The sequence below is a fragment of the Cyprinodon variegatus genome, unplaced genomic scaffold (assembly GCF_000732505.1).
Source record: "Cyprinodon variegatus isolate N-32 unplaced genomic scaffold, C_variegatus-1.0 Scaffold330, whole genome shotgun sequence".
Lineage (NCBI taxonomy): Eukaryota > Metazoa > Chordata > Actinopteri > Cyprinodontiformes > Cyprinodontidae > Cyprinodon > Cyprinodon variegatus.
The window spans coordinates 95,618-110,607 of record NW_015150783.1 but is presented as its reverse complement, the minus strand read 5'-3'; the positions used below and the strand labels follow the sequence as shown (position 1 = coordinate 110,607).

The 14,990-nt window shown below is 37.5% G+C and overlaps 2 protein-coding genes across 3 annotated transcripts in view; both read right to left on the bottom strand.

The window, feature by feature from the left end:
* pik3ip1 (phosphoinositide-3-kinase interacting protein 1) lies at nt 1-10,452 on the bottom strand. Its single transcript, XM_015385064.1, has 6 exons — nt 10,200-10,452; nt 9,915-10,043; nt 8,751-8,867; nt 5,826-6,011; nt 5,623-5,701; nt 1-1,652 (listed from the first exon to the last, which is right to left on the bottom strand). Exons 1-6 carry the CDS (start codon nt 10,384-10,386, stop codon nt 1,445-1,447), a joined length of 906 nt encoding a protein of 301 aa, XP_015240550.1. The 5' UTR covers nt 10,387-10,452; the 3' UTR covers nt 1-1,444.
* Nucleotides 10,453-12,235: 1,783 nt separating this feature from the next.
* LOC107091253 (thyroid adenoma-associated protein homolog) overlaps nt 12,236-14,990 on the bottom strand; it is a 19,494-nt gene continuing 16,739 nt past the window's right edge. For both annotated transcript variants that reach the window (XM_015385071.1, XM_015385072.1), the window contains exons 30-31: nt 14,515-14,717; nt 12,236-14,411 (exon numbers count right to left, since the gene is read on the bottom strand). In XM_015385071.1, the coding sequence (XP_015240557.1) occupies nt 14,122-14,411; nt 14,515-14,717 (493 nt within the window). In that variant the 3' untranslated portion in view covers nt 12,236-14,121. The remainder of the gene's footprint in view (nt 14,412-14,514; nt 14,718-14,990) is intronic.

Sequence of the window (14,990 nt, the reverse complement as noted above, 5' to 3'; positions counted from 1 at the left end):
AACTATTGTGTCTGTGTTGTTTCTTTTTTTTAATATCAGTCTGAGCAACAACAGAAAAGGCCACACAAGTGCTAAAAAAGAAAATTCAATTCAGTGGTACTTATAGTACATTATGATGAAAACTATCACAGCCAGCAGATAAAACATTAACAATCATCGATAACGGGTGATGTGAGTTCAACAGCAACACCAGATAATCTGGAGTGATCACATGAAAACAAATAACACAGTTAGAAATGGCAAAGAAATAATAATAAAAAAAAAACTAAAGTAAAAACTTTCCCTACAGTAATAACAAAACAATAAACTTATTTTTTTGTCTTTGTAACTTTGTACATTACAACAAATATGCCATCTGCATTTAACCCATCCCTTTAAACAGCAGTATATTAGCACTGTTCAGCAGTCGGGGGGGGAAAGTCTGGAGCTTATCTACCCGCCCACCAACTGCAGCTCTGCCTATTTATTAGGATGTAATACTATGGTCCCTGAATGGCACACATACATTAGGTAGACATGCACATGCGTTTATGTTTTTCTCTATTTGGAGAGGCCTAGAACTGTGAGCTGTTCCTGTTCTACTCCATTCCCAATGTCTACTCTGAGGTGCAAAACTCAAACATAGGGATCTAATCTATTGGCAGCACACTGTCATCATGAGACTCAATCAAGACTGTCATAATATTCTGTGCTGAGGCAGTGCCGTCCTCTTCTGAGCACTAACTATCTGTAGTGTGTTTATTTTCCTGTCACTCCTTAACCTGTGGATGAAAGGGGCTTCTGCCATTGAGCGCTACCAGAACAAACAGGATACATTCAGAGGTATCATGCTAAGGCAGATTTAGATCTGGAGGCCTCTCTCTTTGTCTTTCATGGGCCGCCGTTTACTATGTGCATCCTGTAACGAGGAGCATGACTATTTATGGACACGGATCTGTGTCAGCCATGCGTCGGCAAGACAAAACACTCTTTGTACAAACATGTTTCTGGTCTCCCTTGGCACAGCCAGTGAGACACAAATCAAAGCCTAACAAAATCAACTCGCCTCATTAAGAAAACAGACGATAGAAGTTGTCTCCCTGTCCCATAATCGTCTCCTTACTAGCACCCACTTTCCGTCAGACAGCGACAAACTCCGTTTGACTAAAAACTAAAACTCTTTTTGAAGGAGGCAGATTGTTCTATGTCGCAAAAACAATCGATTTTACTTAGTGGTTTTAAAAGGTTTTACCACTGTGTCCATTTTATGTAAGAACATCTGCACCTCCCTGATTAGGGAAAAATGGGGAAAAATGGGGAAGAAAGGACACAGCAGACAGTGCAAAAGTCTTTGGAGCTGATGCTGCTTTTCAACCCTTCAAAAACTGAGCTCCATCAGGGAGGTGGGAAGGAGAAACAGGGACATGGGAGTGATTTGGTCCATTATTTGGAATCCATGCTGCCCTCATGCTCCAGGAGTACCGGCATGCTGACCGATAAGAGCGTCTTCGCCCTCCTGGACGGGAGTGATCTCTGGCTCGGCCGTAATCACGATGGTGTTCTCATCTATGAGCTCGCAGGTGGGGTTGGAGAAGGCCGACAGGGGCAGGGTGATCCTCTGCATCTCGCGCTCATAGGCTCGCTGCTCATGCTGCTTTTTTAAGGACCGTCCCCTGAAGAGAAAACAGAAAACAGTTATGGTGCTTTATGGGACTAAAACCAAAATGTTTATCTTATAAAAAAAGGACACGTTCAGATTGAGCTGTATTCTATGGAAGTGTATGGAAAAAAAGTTTGTTTTTTTCTGAATTAACGGCACAATTTTTAATACTGTAAAAATCAACAAAAAACTTAGGTTTTTCTGAATTAACAAGATATGTTAATATGTTAAATAAACAAATGAATAAAAACATTATGTTTTTTTTTTTTTTTATAGAATCAACAAGATAAGTTTTTATAACAATAAATAAAACGTTGCATTTTTCTCAATTCATGAGATAAGCTGCAAAGAGAGGAGGGAGAGGAAAACAACCATGACATGAGTTGCGCGCAGGTGTCTTTGGAAGGTCGACCAACTAATACTAATTTAATTTACATAACTAAGAAATAAGAGAATTTCCCAGTGTCTGAAAGTCAAACTGAATTAAACTCAACAGATGGGACATATTGAGGCTTCTCTGGTTAAAAAATATGCAATGCCAACAGTAACAGAACATCCACTATGACATCACAGCAGCAAGATCTCGTTAATTCTGAATGTATTTGTGTTTAATTATGTCATTAATTCAGAAAAACTGATCATTTTCTTTTTTTTCCCTAGGTGAATTCTGTTGTATTCTATTGTAATTGTAATTGTAATTTACAACCACAAACCGCAATGCATTTTTGGGGGACTTTATGTGACTAACAAACACTAATGTAATTGTAATTGTAATTTACAACCACAAACCGCAATGCATTTTTGGGGGACTTTATGTGACTAACAAACACTAAGAAGTGCATAATTCTAGGAAAGGAAGGAAAAAGATTAACTGTTTGTTCTGTTTTTTTCTTTTTCTACCAACATTTTTAAGTATGGTGCACATTTGTCTTTAACAGAGCCCCTTCAGGGACCAATAGGTTGAAAGGCACTCCATGACTTTTAGGTTGAAGTAAACTCTGCTGTTTAATCTTTTTGATTATCAAAGAATAGTAGACCTTTGGTAATCTCGGAACGGGTAAGAATCTACATTTTTCTAGGAAATTCACAAATACTTTAATATTAGCAATGCTAGACAAGCTGACCACTCTAATCGCTGATACAAGGTGGTAAACTGCATAAACGCACATTGGAATCATGACTGCCTGATACAAACATATTATCATCAATTAACAGAGAAACTAAAAATAAATGCATTAAATGCTGATCTGCATAACAATTAATATAGAATTAGCCTGAATTGAAAGATTAAAGCTTTTAAAAAAACAGAAATCAGACGTTGGCAGCCAATCTGGTACACATCAGATAATCTACTATAGTCATGGCCTCTGTGGCCCTGAAGCTGGTGTTATTGGAATCGAAACCGATAGCGTCCAACTGGAAGCAAAGACCAAGGACTAACTGCTGATAGAAACACCGACTATAGGAAGCAGTGCAACAGTGGGAAGCTCCATGCAAATGTTTATTGGAAACACCTCCTACCGCCCTGCTTAACACAGCCTACTATGCAACTCTGCTCCGCTCCAAATCTTCCTCCTACATGGCTTTCAGCTCCATCATTGAGTCAGAATTTGTCGAGGAACTTTATGAAGCCTGCTGCTTATCAAATAGCCCACACAAGCTGTGTTCCTGCTAATTTTAGTAACACTTCTTGGCAAAATGAGCTGCCTGGCTAATGGTCCAAATCATATTGGGAAAAGATTGGTGGGGATTTTATTCAAACTTTTATTATTCTAAAAAGGAAGGGCAGCTGACCCCATTAAGAGAGCAAAAGGAAATTGGTCAAGTTGCTTTGCTCAAATGTCAACTTCAAATAGTAAGTGTAAGATTTTAAAGCAATGATGAGAGAGGTGAGTTTTCCCCTTTAAATTGGTTTTCTCAACAGAAAGAGATTAGATATGACCTGAGACAGATCTGAGTTTATTTCATCATTAACCGCTACTCTAATTCAGAAATGAATAAAATAACTTAAATGCAACAAAATTTTAATGCATTATAAGCTTGAGATGGATGCTCTTTCTGGGCATCTCTGGCGGATTTGCTATGCAAAGCGGTGTCTTGACCAATTGCAGCCATCCATTAAAAATAATAGATGTTTACAACCAGGTCTGGTTGAAGAAATTTGGACAAGATAATTTAAACGCATTGAGAAATTGCATGAATGATCCTAAGTTGGTTGGCCGTAAGTGGTGTCACTGCATGCATGCAAGGGATTGCTGTGGAGTCAATGAGTCAATGCAATCAGCACATTTTTCCTCAGATAGAACATTTTGAATCAGTCTGACTGTTTGATCAGGTTGAATTGTCTCTGTAGAGTGCTTTAAGATGACATGTGCTGTGAACTGCCGATATATAAATAAACTGATCTGAACTGGTGTTTAGCTAAGAGAAAACCCCACAATCCTATTTTTTCCTCAAATGTGTAAAAGCACCATATAGTAGCACTTCCTAACTATGAAAAAGCAAACAAAAAAAACTCTGCACTATGCAGACTGTTCCTGAAAAGCAGCTAACCTTAGTGAAGTGTTTGAATGGGAGCCAGAGGCAGTCCAAAAATGCAGCCAATTATAAGAAACAGTAGTATATTTGCTATAATGTGTATCCATTAGGGTTTAATTTAATGGAGAGCAGGATTTTCATCACATACCAGTAAGGCTAAGTAGAATGAAGCAATGTTTTTGCTGCTTTAAATAGCTGTCCAAGATTTGCATTATATAATTATAGATATTTTAGTGACCAATCTAATAAACATGGTGTGACATTGCTACTTCTCTGCACCCTGCATGACTATTTATTAAAAATACTGCCAATAAATGAGGCTTCAAAAAATAACAGGTTAGAATGCTGTTCTGACATCTTACATTATTGTTTGCAGATATCAAATTTTGGAAAGCAGCCAGCAAATTCTATCCAGTGCAAATCTAGTTATTAGTGGAGCCATAACCACTGCTCATTTTCACATTCCTGAAGAGGTGTCACTGTACACTGAGGACATGTGTCAGCCCTCTGATATAACACGCGTCTCCTCCTTATTAATAATCTCCTCCTGAAAATAGACATCTATGACGGAAGCTCTGCTAATAAGATAAGACAGCCAAGCACAGATCGGAGAGGGCACTTTGGATCGTTCTGCTAGGACTCTCGGTACCCCCGTTTTCCATTATCCAGGCCATCATATTTCCGGTTACATAACAGCAGAAGTGAATGAGCAGGCTTCTTAACACAGCTCACACCCTCCTCCCTGCACTCTTCCTTTCTAACAATATCAAATAAGAGAGATTAGAATAAGCCTCAGGCTTTTACTTCCATGACAACTTCTTTCTCTTGTGATAAAAAGCTATTAAAATGGTCACCTCAAGATTAATTGTAAAAAGAGAGAACATCAGTGAGGAATGCACGCAACAGGTGACACACCTGCAACCAAGTCGTCTCTGTCAGCTTCCTACTAAGTGTTTGAAATATACAATCATTCCTAAATCAGAAAATGATCGGCAGCACTATGAGTAGTTGTTGGTTCAGTACTGATAGAGGATATTAGTTTAAAGCTGGAAAAGGGGTCTGAATGAATCTCTGTGATGTAGCTTTTTGCTATTATTTCATCTTAGACCAAGCATAATACTTTATTAGCCCCCCTAGAGTTCAAGCTTTCTCACTACATGTTGTTTTTGTGCGTAATGAGCATCTTTCAACACTGAGTGTTACTGTTATCCATTGTTATGGAAAAGTACAATTTGGTGACATAAACAACTGTGACGCAGGTTGGGTTTGGCAAAGGAATGGAGAGAGGTGCATGTGCAAAATAGGCTTTGTAGCTTAAAATATTGACTTTGCCTAAGCAGCAAATATAACAATGCTTTTTTTTTTAACCTTTTTTGTGTTAATGTTTTATCTTCAAACATTGAAGCTTAAATAATAAAGGAAGAGGCCCTTGTTTAATTACTGACCTTTTATAGAAGTAGCCAAGCATGATGCCAACTCCTAGGAGGATTATAATTGCCATCATAAGGATACCCAGGACCATGCCTGAAAGCACAGGAAATCTCTCAAGTTCATGTTACATGTCTTAAAAAACACATCAAGCTGCAGGTTTGTGTCTACAGCAAACACACAGTACATGTATTATGGACCCATAATGAGAAAGACATACCAGTAGTACCCAAGTCCTTCTTCTTTTTTGGTCCTGTTCTCACTCGCTGGCTGATGCCCATCACCGGCTGCACAGCTGCAACCTCTTTCTGTTTTCCAAGTGTGGCTGACTGGAAGCTCTGCGTGGAGGGGATGATCTCTGTAGGTCGGAGGGATCCAGGCTCTGTCGGCGGAGCTGATGTTTGCTCTAAAAACACAGAGCAGAATGAGACATCTCTTCATGTGAAAGATCTGCTTTCCTAACTCAGTGTTGTACTGTTCAAGACTCCTTTTGCACAGATAAGTGCATATTTACACCTTGTTGGTCTATTGTCACAGATTCATTTAAATCACCCTCAGCCAAGACAGTAAATATACCACTAATGCCACTTGATTTATATTTTACACATAATGATTGGAAGCATCTTTAACCAAAAATAACATTTTCAAATAGCAAAGTGTTTCTCTATTAGATCATTTATTTATTTACTACATTCACATTCTGATTTTGCATCATACCCTTTTATGGCACAGGTTATGGTCTGTAACTTGTAACATTAAAAAAATACATTTTATTTAGGTGTGAATAATAATATAATGCATAATAATTTAAAAAAGAAACAAATGTAAGATGCCTTCATTTAAAAGCGAGCTCAGTTGTGTTTTTCTCATTGCAGATTTTTACCACAGTTTAATGTATGAGCTGTGGTGATATTTTGAGAAATCCTTGCATTCTCCTCCTCCTTCCTTTATAAATATTTAAATTAATATATTTACTACAGGGGCAAAGCTGTTTGCAGGCTGCTTCTTGCAGTATCTGGCCAATTTTTTTTTTTACCACCATCAAGTGAGATTTATCGAAAAAAAAAAAAAAAAATAGGCAAAGTACATTGTTGTGAAAGATTCCAGAGAGAAAAAAAAGCAGAAAATATGTTTGAATTTAGAGCTCCATAGTTTTCTTTCAAGTCTTTCTCAAATTGGAATTTCTATATTTCTTCTTTAGGATATAAATAAATTAATGGATAGATAGACTGAAACAATTCCTCTCTTCCATTTTTTCTATTCCACATGAATTCCCAGTTATTGCAGTAAAACAAATGGTCTTAACAAATTATAGATTACTGGAGAATCATCACATATTCCTAAAATGTTCTAAATGTTTTCACATTCACAACACTGCTTCTGCTTAAATTATCTCTTTCTGCTTGATTCTTTTCATACTCCGTCGGATGTGCGTCATCCATACCGTGTGGTTTCTAATTATTGATGCTCTACAAGCATCAGTGCTGACGCAAACCCCCCCTCCCGAACCGAGCTTTCTCTTGTATTGCTGGAACAAACACCACAGGAGGAGTGTTGGATGCAGTCTTTCTTAAAAAAAAAAAAGAAAGCTTTTTGAAAAAAAGCACTGGAATTAAACTATTTTAGTTCTTGTCAAGCTAGAAGTCGGATGGAGTTCTGGAAACCAGCATTTGTTATCTTCAAGACTCTGTTCGGTTAAGAAGTTTCCTCCCACAGGGTTGTTTATGAATCTACCCAAGTTTAAGGCCTCAAGTCATGAACTGGAGCAGCCAATGAGCTTCTGTCTCCATGAGGAAATGGCTGCTGACAGCCAATGAGAGGTGATTGGGGACTGGCTGAGAAGCAGGAACTTTCCACCACGTGCACGGCTTTGTTATGGTTTGATTCCTGCTGGTGTAGGCCAGCAGCAGGAAACAAAGGAGAGAATGCAGCATTTCTCACAACTCTGACCAACTGACCTACTGCAGACTACTGCTCTTAGTTGGAAAAAATAAGAGCTCTAGGAGAGCTTGCTTTTTTACTTTGAACAATTAAGTTTATATTGTTTTATATTAAAAAGTTCACAACTTAATGGAAATATTTCTGTGTTGATCAAGATCTCACCATTCAACAAACACCAGACATGCTTGTATAAAGCGTTTAGAAACCCTAGACTGAATGAGAGGTTTTTACAAAGTGGCAATATGACATAGGTGATTTGAATATGTCTCAACTAGGCCCTGAAGGGTTTTGTAAGGCTTGTTTGGATGCCAACGCAGTAAAAGGGGGGAACTGAAGGAAAATCACTCCTACGACACAGCTGGATATTGACCCTGAAGCTGCTTTTCAGATCAAGGTCTCTGCGTTTAAAATGGGGTCACAACTGGCATGAAAAACACAAAGTATAAACTGGTCACACATGGGAAAAGTCATTTTACACTGATATTGTTTTATTTTAGCAATGTAATGATAAAAACGAGGATCTCAAGTTTTATTAAATTAATTAAATTTCTGTCCTAACCCTGTCCTCTGGACTCAGTGGAGTAAGTGGCTGAAAGGAGGGTGTTGTCCAAGTCTACATCCATCATGAACAACACCTTCCACCCTCTGCACCAGACTATAGAGGAGCTGAGCAGCTCCTTTGGTGAAAAACTTACATCCTGTTTGTAAAAAGGAGCGCTACCACAGGTCCTTCATCCCTGCTGCCATCAGACTCTTCAGAGCGACACTATTAGGGCAATAACTTGTGCAATATTAAATGTGCAATTACTATTTAATACCCTGTGCAATAACCTGTTTTATATTTAATACCCAGTGCAATAAACCATCTATATAAATACCCATACAATACCCTGTGCAATAACTCTGTATAATAACCTGTTAAGTATGAGACTTCAACATAACTTTTTCCTCCTTTTGGCACCTTCTTCTTCTTTTTGACTATTTGAGCCGATGTAACGAGGACAATTTTCCACTGTGAGATCAATTAAGTAAATCAATCAATCAACCAACCAATCAAATGATATTTTTGTATTCCCAAAATTGAGCTTGCCAAATCCCACCTTTTAATGTAAGATACACCAGTGGTTATATCCTGTTTTTGTTAGACATTCCCCACAAACGTCAAACATATTATATCTCATAGCTGGCCATAGTTTGTGCTTACCTTTGCACATCTCAATTGCACAGAACTGCCTCTGAATTGTTCCATCTGGGGCTGCAATGTAGCACCAAGGCCCCTCAGAGTTATCTGGGTTTCTGCAATAATTGTGATCGCCAGCATCTACAGAGGAGGTGCAAAAGAAGCAAAGCTCTGTTACTGATTCCCCAGTAGAAAAACAAGCACATCTTTGTTCCGCTGTGTGGATAAGTTGCTGGATTGACGACTTATTAACAGCACTTCATCACAGCAGAGTGAGCAGGCTGCCCTGAGCACACACAATGGCAACAACATCTGGTACATCAGAGGCAATTTAACACAGACAGACTCATCTCCAGTGTCAGCTGTCTCTGTATGTCAGCGGATAATTGACTTTAATTGACTTTTATTTATTATCTCATCAGGATGGATCAACAGAATGTGCTAGGAGTTATTTGTTATACTGTGAAGTTGTTGCAACCATCAACATAGGTGACATTTCAAAGTCTCCAGGCTCAAAGAAGAAGCAAAGTTTAGTGTTCAGGTAACTTTAAAGGGGAATTTCGTTTTTTTTTTTACATTGGGCCCTTGATTTTACGTTATTACATCATGTTCTACTCACCCATATGAGTTTTGTGTCATTTGAAGCTGTTCTGAAGATACTCTGTTAGGATATATCCAAGTAATGTCTTCCTATGGGCAACGAGTTGAAGGCACAAACTAAACTGTTCATAATTTATTCTTTATGGTACGCCAGCATTCATAACATGTAGGAGAATCACTGTCCCCCAGACATTCGGTGACTAGAACATGATGTAATAATGTAAAATCAAGGGCCCAATGTAAAAAAAACTGGTGTTCCCCTTTAAGGACTGATTTAGCAATCGGTTAATCGTTAACTGGACCTCACTTAGAGCAGTAATTATATCCAAATTGTACAAAAAAAATGTGTACACACACACACATTTATCCTTTAGATTAAAAAATACCTTTTTCTGTCAATATGCTCTATTCAGAACTCCTCAAGTGGAAACATTTTAGTTTCACTTGGTTTTATTTAGTACAAATCTTCTTTAAGGACACTTTGACTATTATTAATCGATTAATCATAAAAATTATCGATACAATAACCGATTTGCAAAATAATCGTTGTTTGCAGCCCTAGTAACATTAAAGACATGGTGCATTTACCTGTCTGTGAGTCTGGGTGCAGTTTAACATCATAATCTCTTGCAGTGCTGATCCAGTTCAGACACGTCAGACCTGTGGAGGAGCTCTGCTGCTCTCCTCTGTAATCCAGACCCCTGGATGTCACACAATCTGAAAATAAAACACGCCTGCATTAAAACGGGAAAAAAAAAAACATGTGCAACCAAAACAAATTTTTGTATCAAAATGCTACCCTTAGATATACATCATTTATATTTAACTTAAGTTATTGCTTTTTTCTGCAAAAAGGGTAGAAAACATGTTTACCTCCTGGCTTCCCACTTGGTGCGCTGCTTTCCACGATGGCTGCGCTCAGGAAAACAATGTGCAAAGAGAAAAACATCCTGCAGAGCTGCCGGGCTGAATTCACCGACAACATGCTGGTATTCTTCCTTTTATTGAGCTCGCTGGTTGTAAATATCGGCTGATCCAAATGAGTAAGGAGCCTGTGCATCAAACACACACTGCTCCTCTCGCTTCAGTCCCAGCCCTTGTTTTTGTCAGAAGCTTTCTTCGTAAACAGCCTTCAGAGGAGGAGGAGGGGAGATAGAGGAGGAGGAGGGGCCCTTAGCATCGTCATATCTCAAGGACCTCTCCCAGTTCAGCACACAAACAGAACATCGGCTCCAAACAGTCTATCTAATCTTGATATTCAGTCTTGGGAGAAGTCAGCATATCCAGAAGATTCAAGGTTTCAGTATTTTCTGCTTTACTGAAAAAAAATAAATATATTTTTTTATACTTTCTGTGCCGACCACTGATATTTTCTTTAGAAATACCCCAAGTCACCACTTTTCATGTTTAATCCAACCATATAGAGTTTAATCTGGTGCATCTGCAGTGCTCCCCTTTCCCAGGCCGCCTCAGGGGCCTGTGCTCCTGCTGGCCTCCCTCTGCAGAGGATAATAAAGCCTAGATCCTTTTCCTTCTTTGTGTGACTGTGTGTGTGTTTGGCCCATTGGCAATGAGGGCAGCCAACATGTGACTCACTCAGTGTGAACCAAGCCACTTTTCAAAAGGACACTCAGTTTTCAGGCAATCTGCAGAGCAAACACAGAGCATCTGTTCTTTATGCTGCAACAAACTGAACTCAGCCTCATACAAAATGTATTTCAATCCTTTCTAGGCTGTTTGCCTTACCCTTATCTGTGCACAACTTATAAAACAACCCCAAGAATGACTACAATTTCTTTATTCATTTTCTTTTACTGAGTTTTTTTTTTTTTTAGGTTAAAATACATACTTTAGAATTTTTTTATCATGTTCTATAACTATACTTTTTTTCAGCAGAATAGGTTTTCAAATCACTCCACTTAAAGCCAGATAGTTACTTCTGATAGGAAGTGAGACATGTATGGAGGACCAACTCTGCCATATTTATAAAATAAATACATAAATAAATAAATGCTCAGTAAATAAATAAGCATGCAATTAATTGATTGCTTATTTATTTATTGAGTAAGACACAACCCCTTCCTCGTTTGCATATAAGGCAGAAATGCATAAAGAAATGTAAAAACAACAGGAATAAATAGCGCTGAAGAAATAAAGAGGGTAAAAATTTACAAAAGAAGAATAAAACAGACAAAAATTTTAAATCATGCACATAAATACTTTAAAAATTAGTAATAAATAAATAAAGTTGAAGATTATGATGGATAATAAATTAATAAGGTAATTATTACAAAGACAAATAAAGAAGCCAATTGAAAGAGATATATACATTTATGTGTCACTGTATAATTTAATTTCTACCTACATTTATTTGTTTATTGTATTTTGGGGGGCAATAAATTGAATGCTTATTTATTCATTGAGCATGCATTTATTTCTGTATTTATTTTTAGATATGGCAGAGTTGGTTCTCCATAGAAAGATGTCTCTCAAAGTGATAAAACAATGTATAGATTTTAGTTTACCCTCTTTTGCATCACAGAAATCTAATCCTCATTACTGCTAACAGGTTCCTGAACGTTTCCACTGGTGTTTAGATGATTCATCTTGGTGATAAGCTCCAAGCCTCTTTATGCTTTGAGGTCAGAGGTGCATGCTTTAAACCTTCACTTTATTCCTTCCCTTACCTTTTTTTTCCCTTTAATGTCTTTTACATAAAGTCATTTCCGAAAAAAAAAAAAAAAAAAAAAAGATATAAAGGTAAATTGTTCAAATTTTGTCCAAATCAAACAGCTTATTTGCATAAACTTGTACAGAAAGGAATGTAAAACTACCAAATCACTACTATTTTATCATATTTCTTTGTCTGCAAAGAAAATGAACATTAGCAGTTTAAAATCATAAAGCATCACTTTTATTTCAAATGAATTACATCACAGTTTTCAGATTAGCTACAAATCAAATATGTCTTAAAAAAGTAGAGAAATCTTCACCAACATGACATGTTAAAGCTTTGCTTTGGGACTAGGCAATAAGTAACATTAACAAGAAAGTACAAATAAGTAAAAAAAAATAATATTCAAGAAAAGTTTGAGCACTTTAAATGGTCATTTATTTATTGATCAAAATACTGAAACTCACAAATACCCAGCAAGTAAATCTGATTTCACATCAAATGCTGCTCTTCATTTTATACTAAAATATGTGCTCATTCAATGTCTGGTTATACAAAGTTATCAAAGAAAATCTAACAATGATAACATTTTTCCTTGAATAGCATGCCCAAGATAATCATTCAAACAATGACATATAGATTTTAGAATAAATGCATCAACAGGAACATTTTATTTACTAGCAGTGGAAAAATACTACCTGCAAGCCTCAAATGGCACGCAAGTCAGTATTTATATAAAAATACACACCTGATTACAGAAGCTGTACCCTCTGATCCTTGCCTTTCCTCCCGTTGCCTTAGTTAATAAGTAAAGAATTTGGATGCAAGCTTTCTACTACTCCACATACTCTCAGTATGGTCACTTATCCACTTTTTACGCCTTCTGGGAATGCAAGATATTTCAGGCTGAGAAGTCTGGTTTCAGCAAGAAAAAATAACATTTGTTTTATATTTGACAAATATTCTGATTATTTCCCTATATTAGACATAGTTTTAAAATATCCATATAAGATATAGTAAATTTTATGTTTTATATCGCATTTATTTATTGGAATATATCTGATAAATGATATGAATGAATCATGTGACATTTGTTAAGTTCTGTTTACCTCTGCTTGAGATTGTGAGAATTGCTCTCCCGTTACTAAAATCTATGCAATCAAAGTCTCCTTTCCTTTTTGTCAAGAACAGCCACTGAACCTTCAGAAAAAAAAATCAACTCCCTGTATGTTTCTAAGGTAAATTCAGTGGAAAAAAAAAAGGAACCGTTGCTTAAATTCTATTTAGTTTTGGTTAAAAGAAAAAAAAAAGAAATCTTAAAATGGGGATACTTACTGTGCACCATGTAAACCTAGAGCAGGTCACAGGGAAAACTGTCATAGCTATAAAATCCATGCACTTGTTGGTGCAACAAACTGTTCATACATAGAGAAAAAAAAAAAAAAAATAAGAGAAACTTCATTTTCTGGTTTACAGACAGATTCTGATTAATTTTCTACATCAAGGAATTAACTTTCTCTGCTAAAATTCTACTAATCACCTAATACTGAAACTATTGAATTGAATGTTGAAAGTTTCCTGAATTCTAGTGGTTATCAATCTAGCAGTGGACTATCTGATGATGTAAGGCAGCTGTAATGTGTGGGCTGTTATAGACAAACCACCAGATCTCATTTAGATCCCTCAGAGTCTGCCCTCAGCTCTCTCGCGGCTGAGAAAATGGACACTTATCCAGTAAGAAGGCCTCTAATGGAAAAATCAAACCCCAGATCACGTCCCCCACTGGCTGCTCAGCAGGCAATATTTCCACATGCTGTTGCATTACATCACTGCATCAGTCTGAGCCTGGATACGATTGCTGCAGAAGAGGAGCATAAGAACAAATTTGCCTAGATGACCTGGAGCTATTGTTCTGATTGCATTTCCCTATGATCCTAACGCCACTAAAACAGGCATAAAGCTTCATCCAGGCAAGGACCCTCAAAAGCAAACAGGGTTACACCATTAACCCTACCCACTTAGCTCTTGCATAAGTTAAAGAACGGTTGCAGCCGGACAGCATCAACATTACATTTAATACCGAGTGCGTCATGTCCACTTTGAAAATATCAGAAACTAATTTTATCCCAGGTCACACTGGTCAGCTCCCCTCTGCTCTTTGTACAGTGGCAGTGCTCCAGCATTCACAACAACTGTTAAAGCAGGGGGAAGGTGAACACCACTCTGACTTAGTAAAGAATAAACATCCTGCAAACGCATCTGCATGTTTAAAGGATCCCACAGATGTCGTATACAAGCGAAGGTTTTAACCAGGTGATGGAGAAGGGCAGCTCTGGTTAAGAGGCCGCAAAGAGCACTGTGGAAACAGGGATCCACAAGGAGAGCCAGCCAAGAGGGAGTCAATGTTTTAGCTAAAAGAGAAGAAAAAAAGTTTTATTTGAGCACATAAAGCGGGAAATATTCTAGAGTTCAGCTCTAATAATTTAACAACATAGGACATGTATGACAGTGTACCTGGCTGGAGCTGCTCACAGGCGCTAAGGTTATCCATTAGCTGTGCTGCATTCTCCATTGCCCAATTAGTTAGTGTCTCTGCCAAAGCAGAGGATTGAGAGGATTTCTCAGCCATCTGCAGCAGGTAGGGCAGCAGGTGTGCAGACATGATGGAGGGCTCTGCAAACACATTCACCTCATCCTGCTCGTACAGACTGGAACTCCTGCAAAAACATACCAATTATCACCTACATATATATATATATATATATATATATCAATATCAATAGACCTTTGATTTGTGAACTTGCAACCATAAATTTAAATTTATTTTATGTGATCAACTGAGCGATAAATAATGGGATGCGCCCAGAATGTGTCAATAAATTCCAAAACAAATCTATCCAATTGCTTTCAGAAATTGATAGTCGTCTGCCTATCTTCAATCAAATTATTAAAGGCATACTATGCAACATTTTTCAGTTAATTAATGTGTT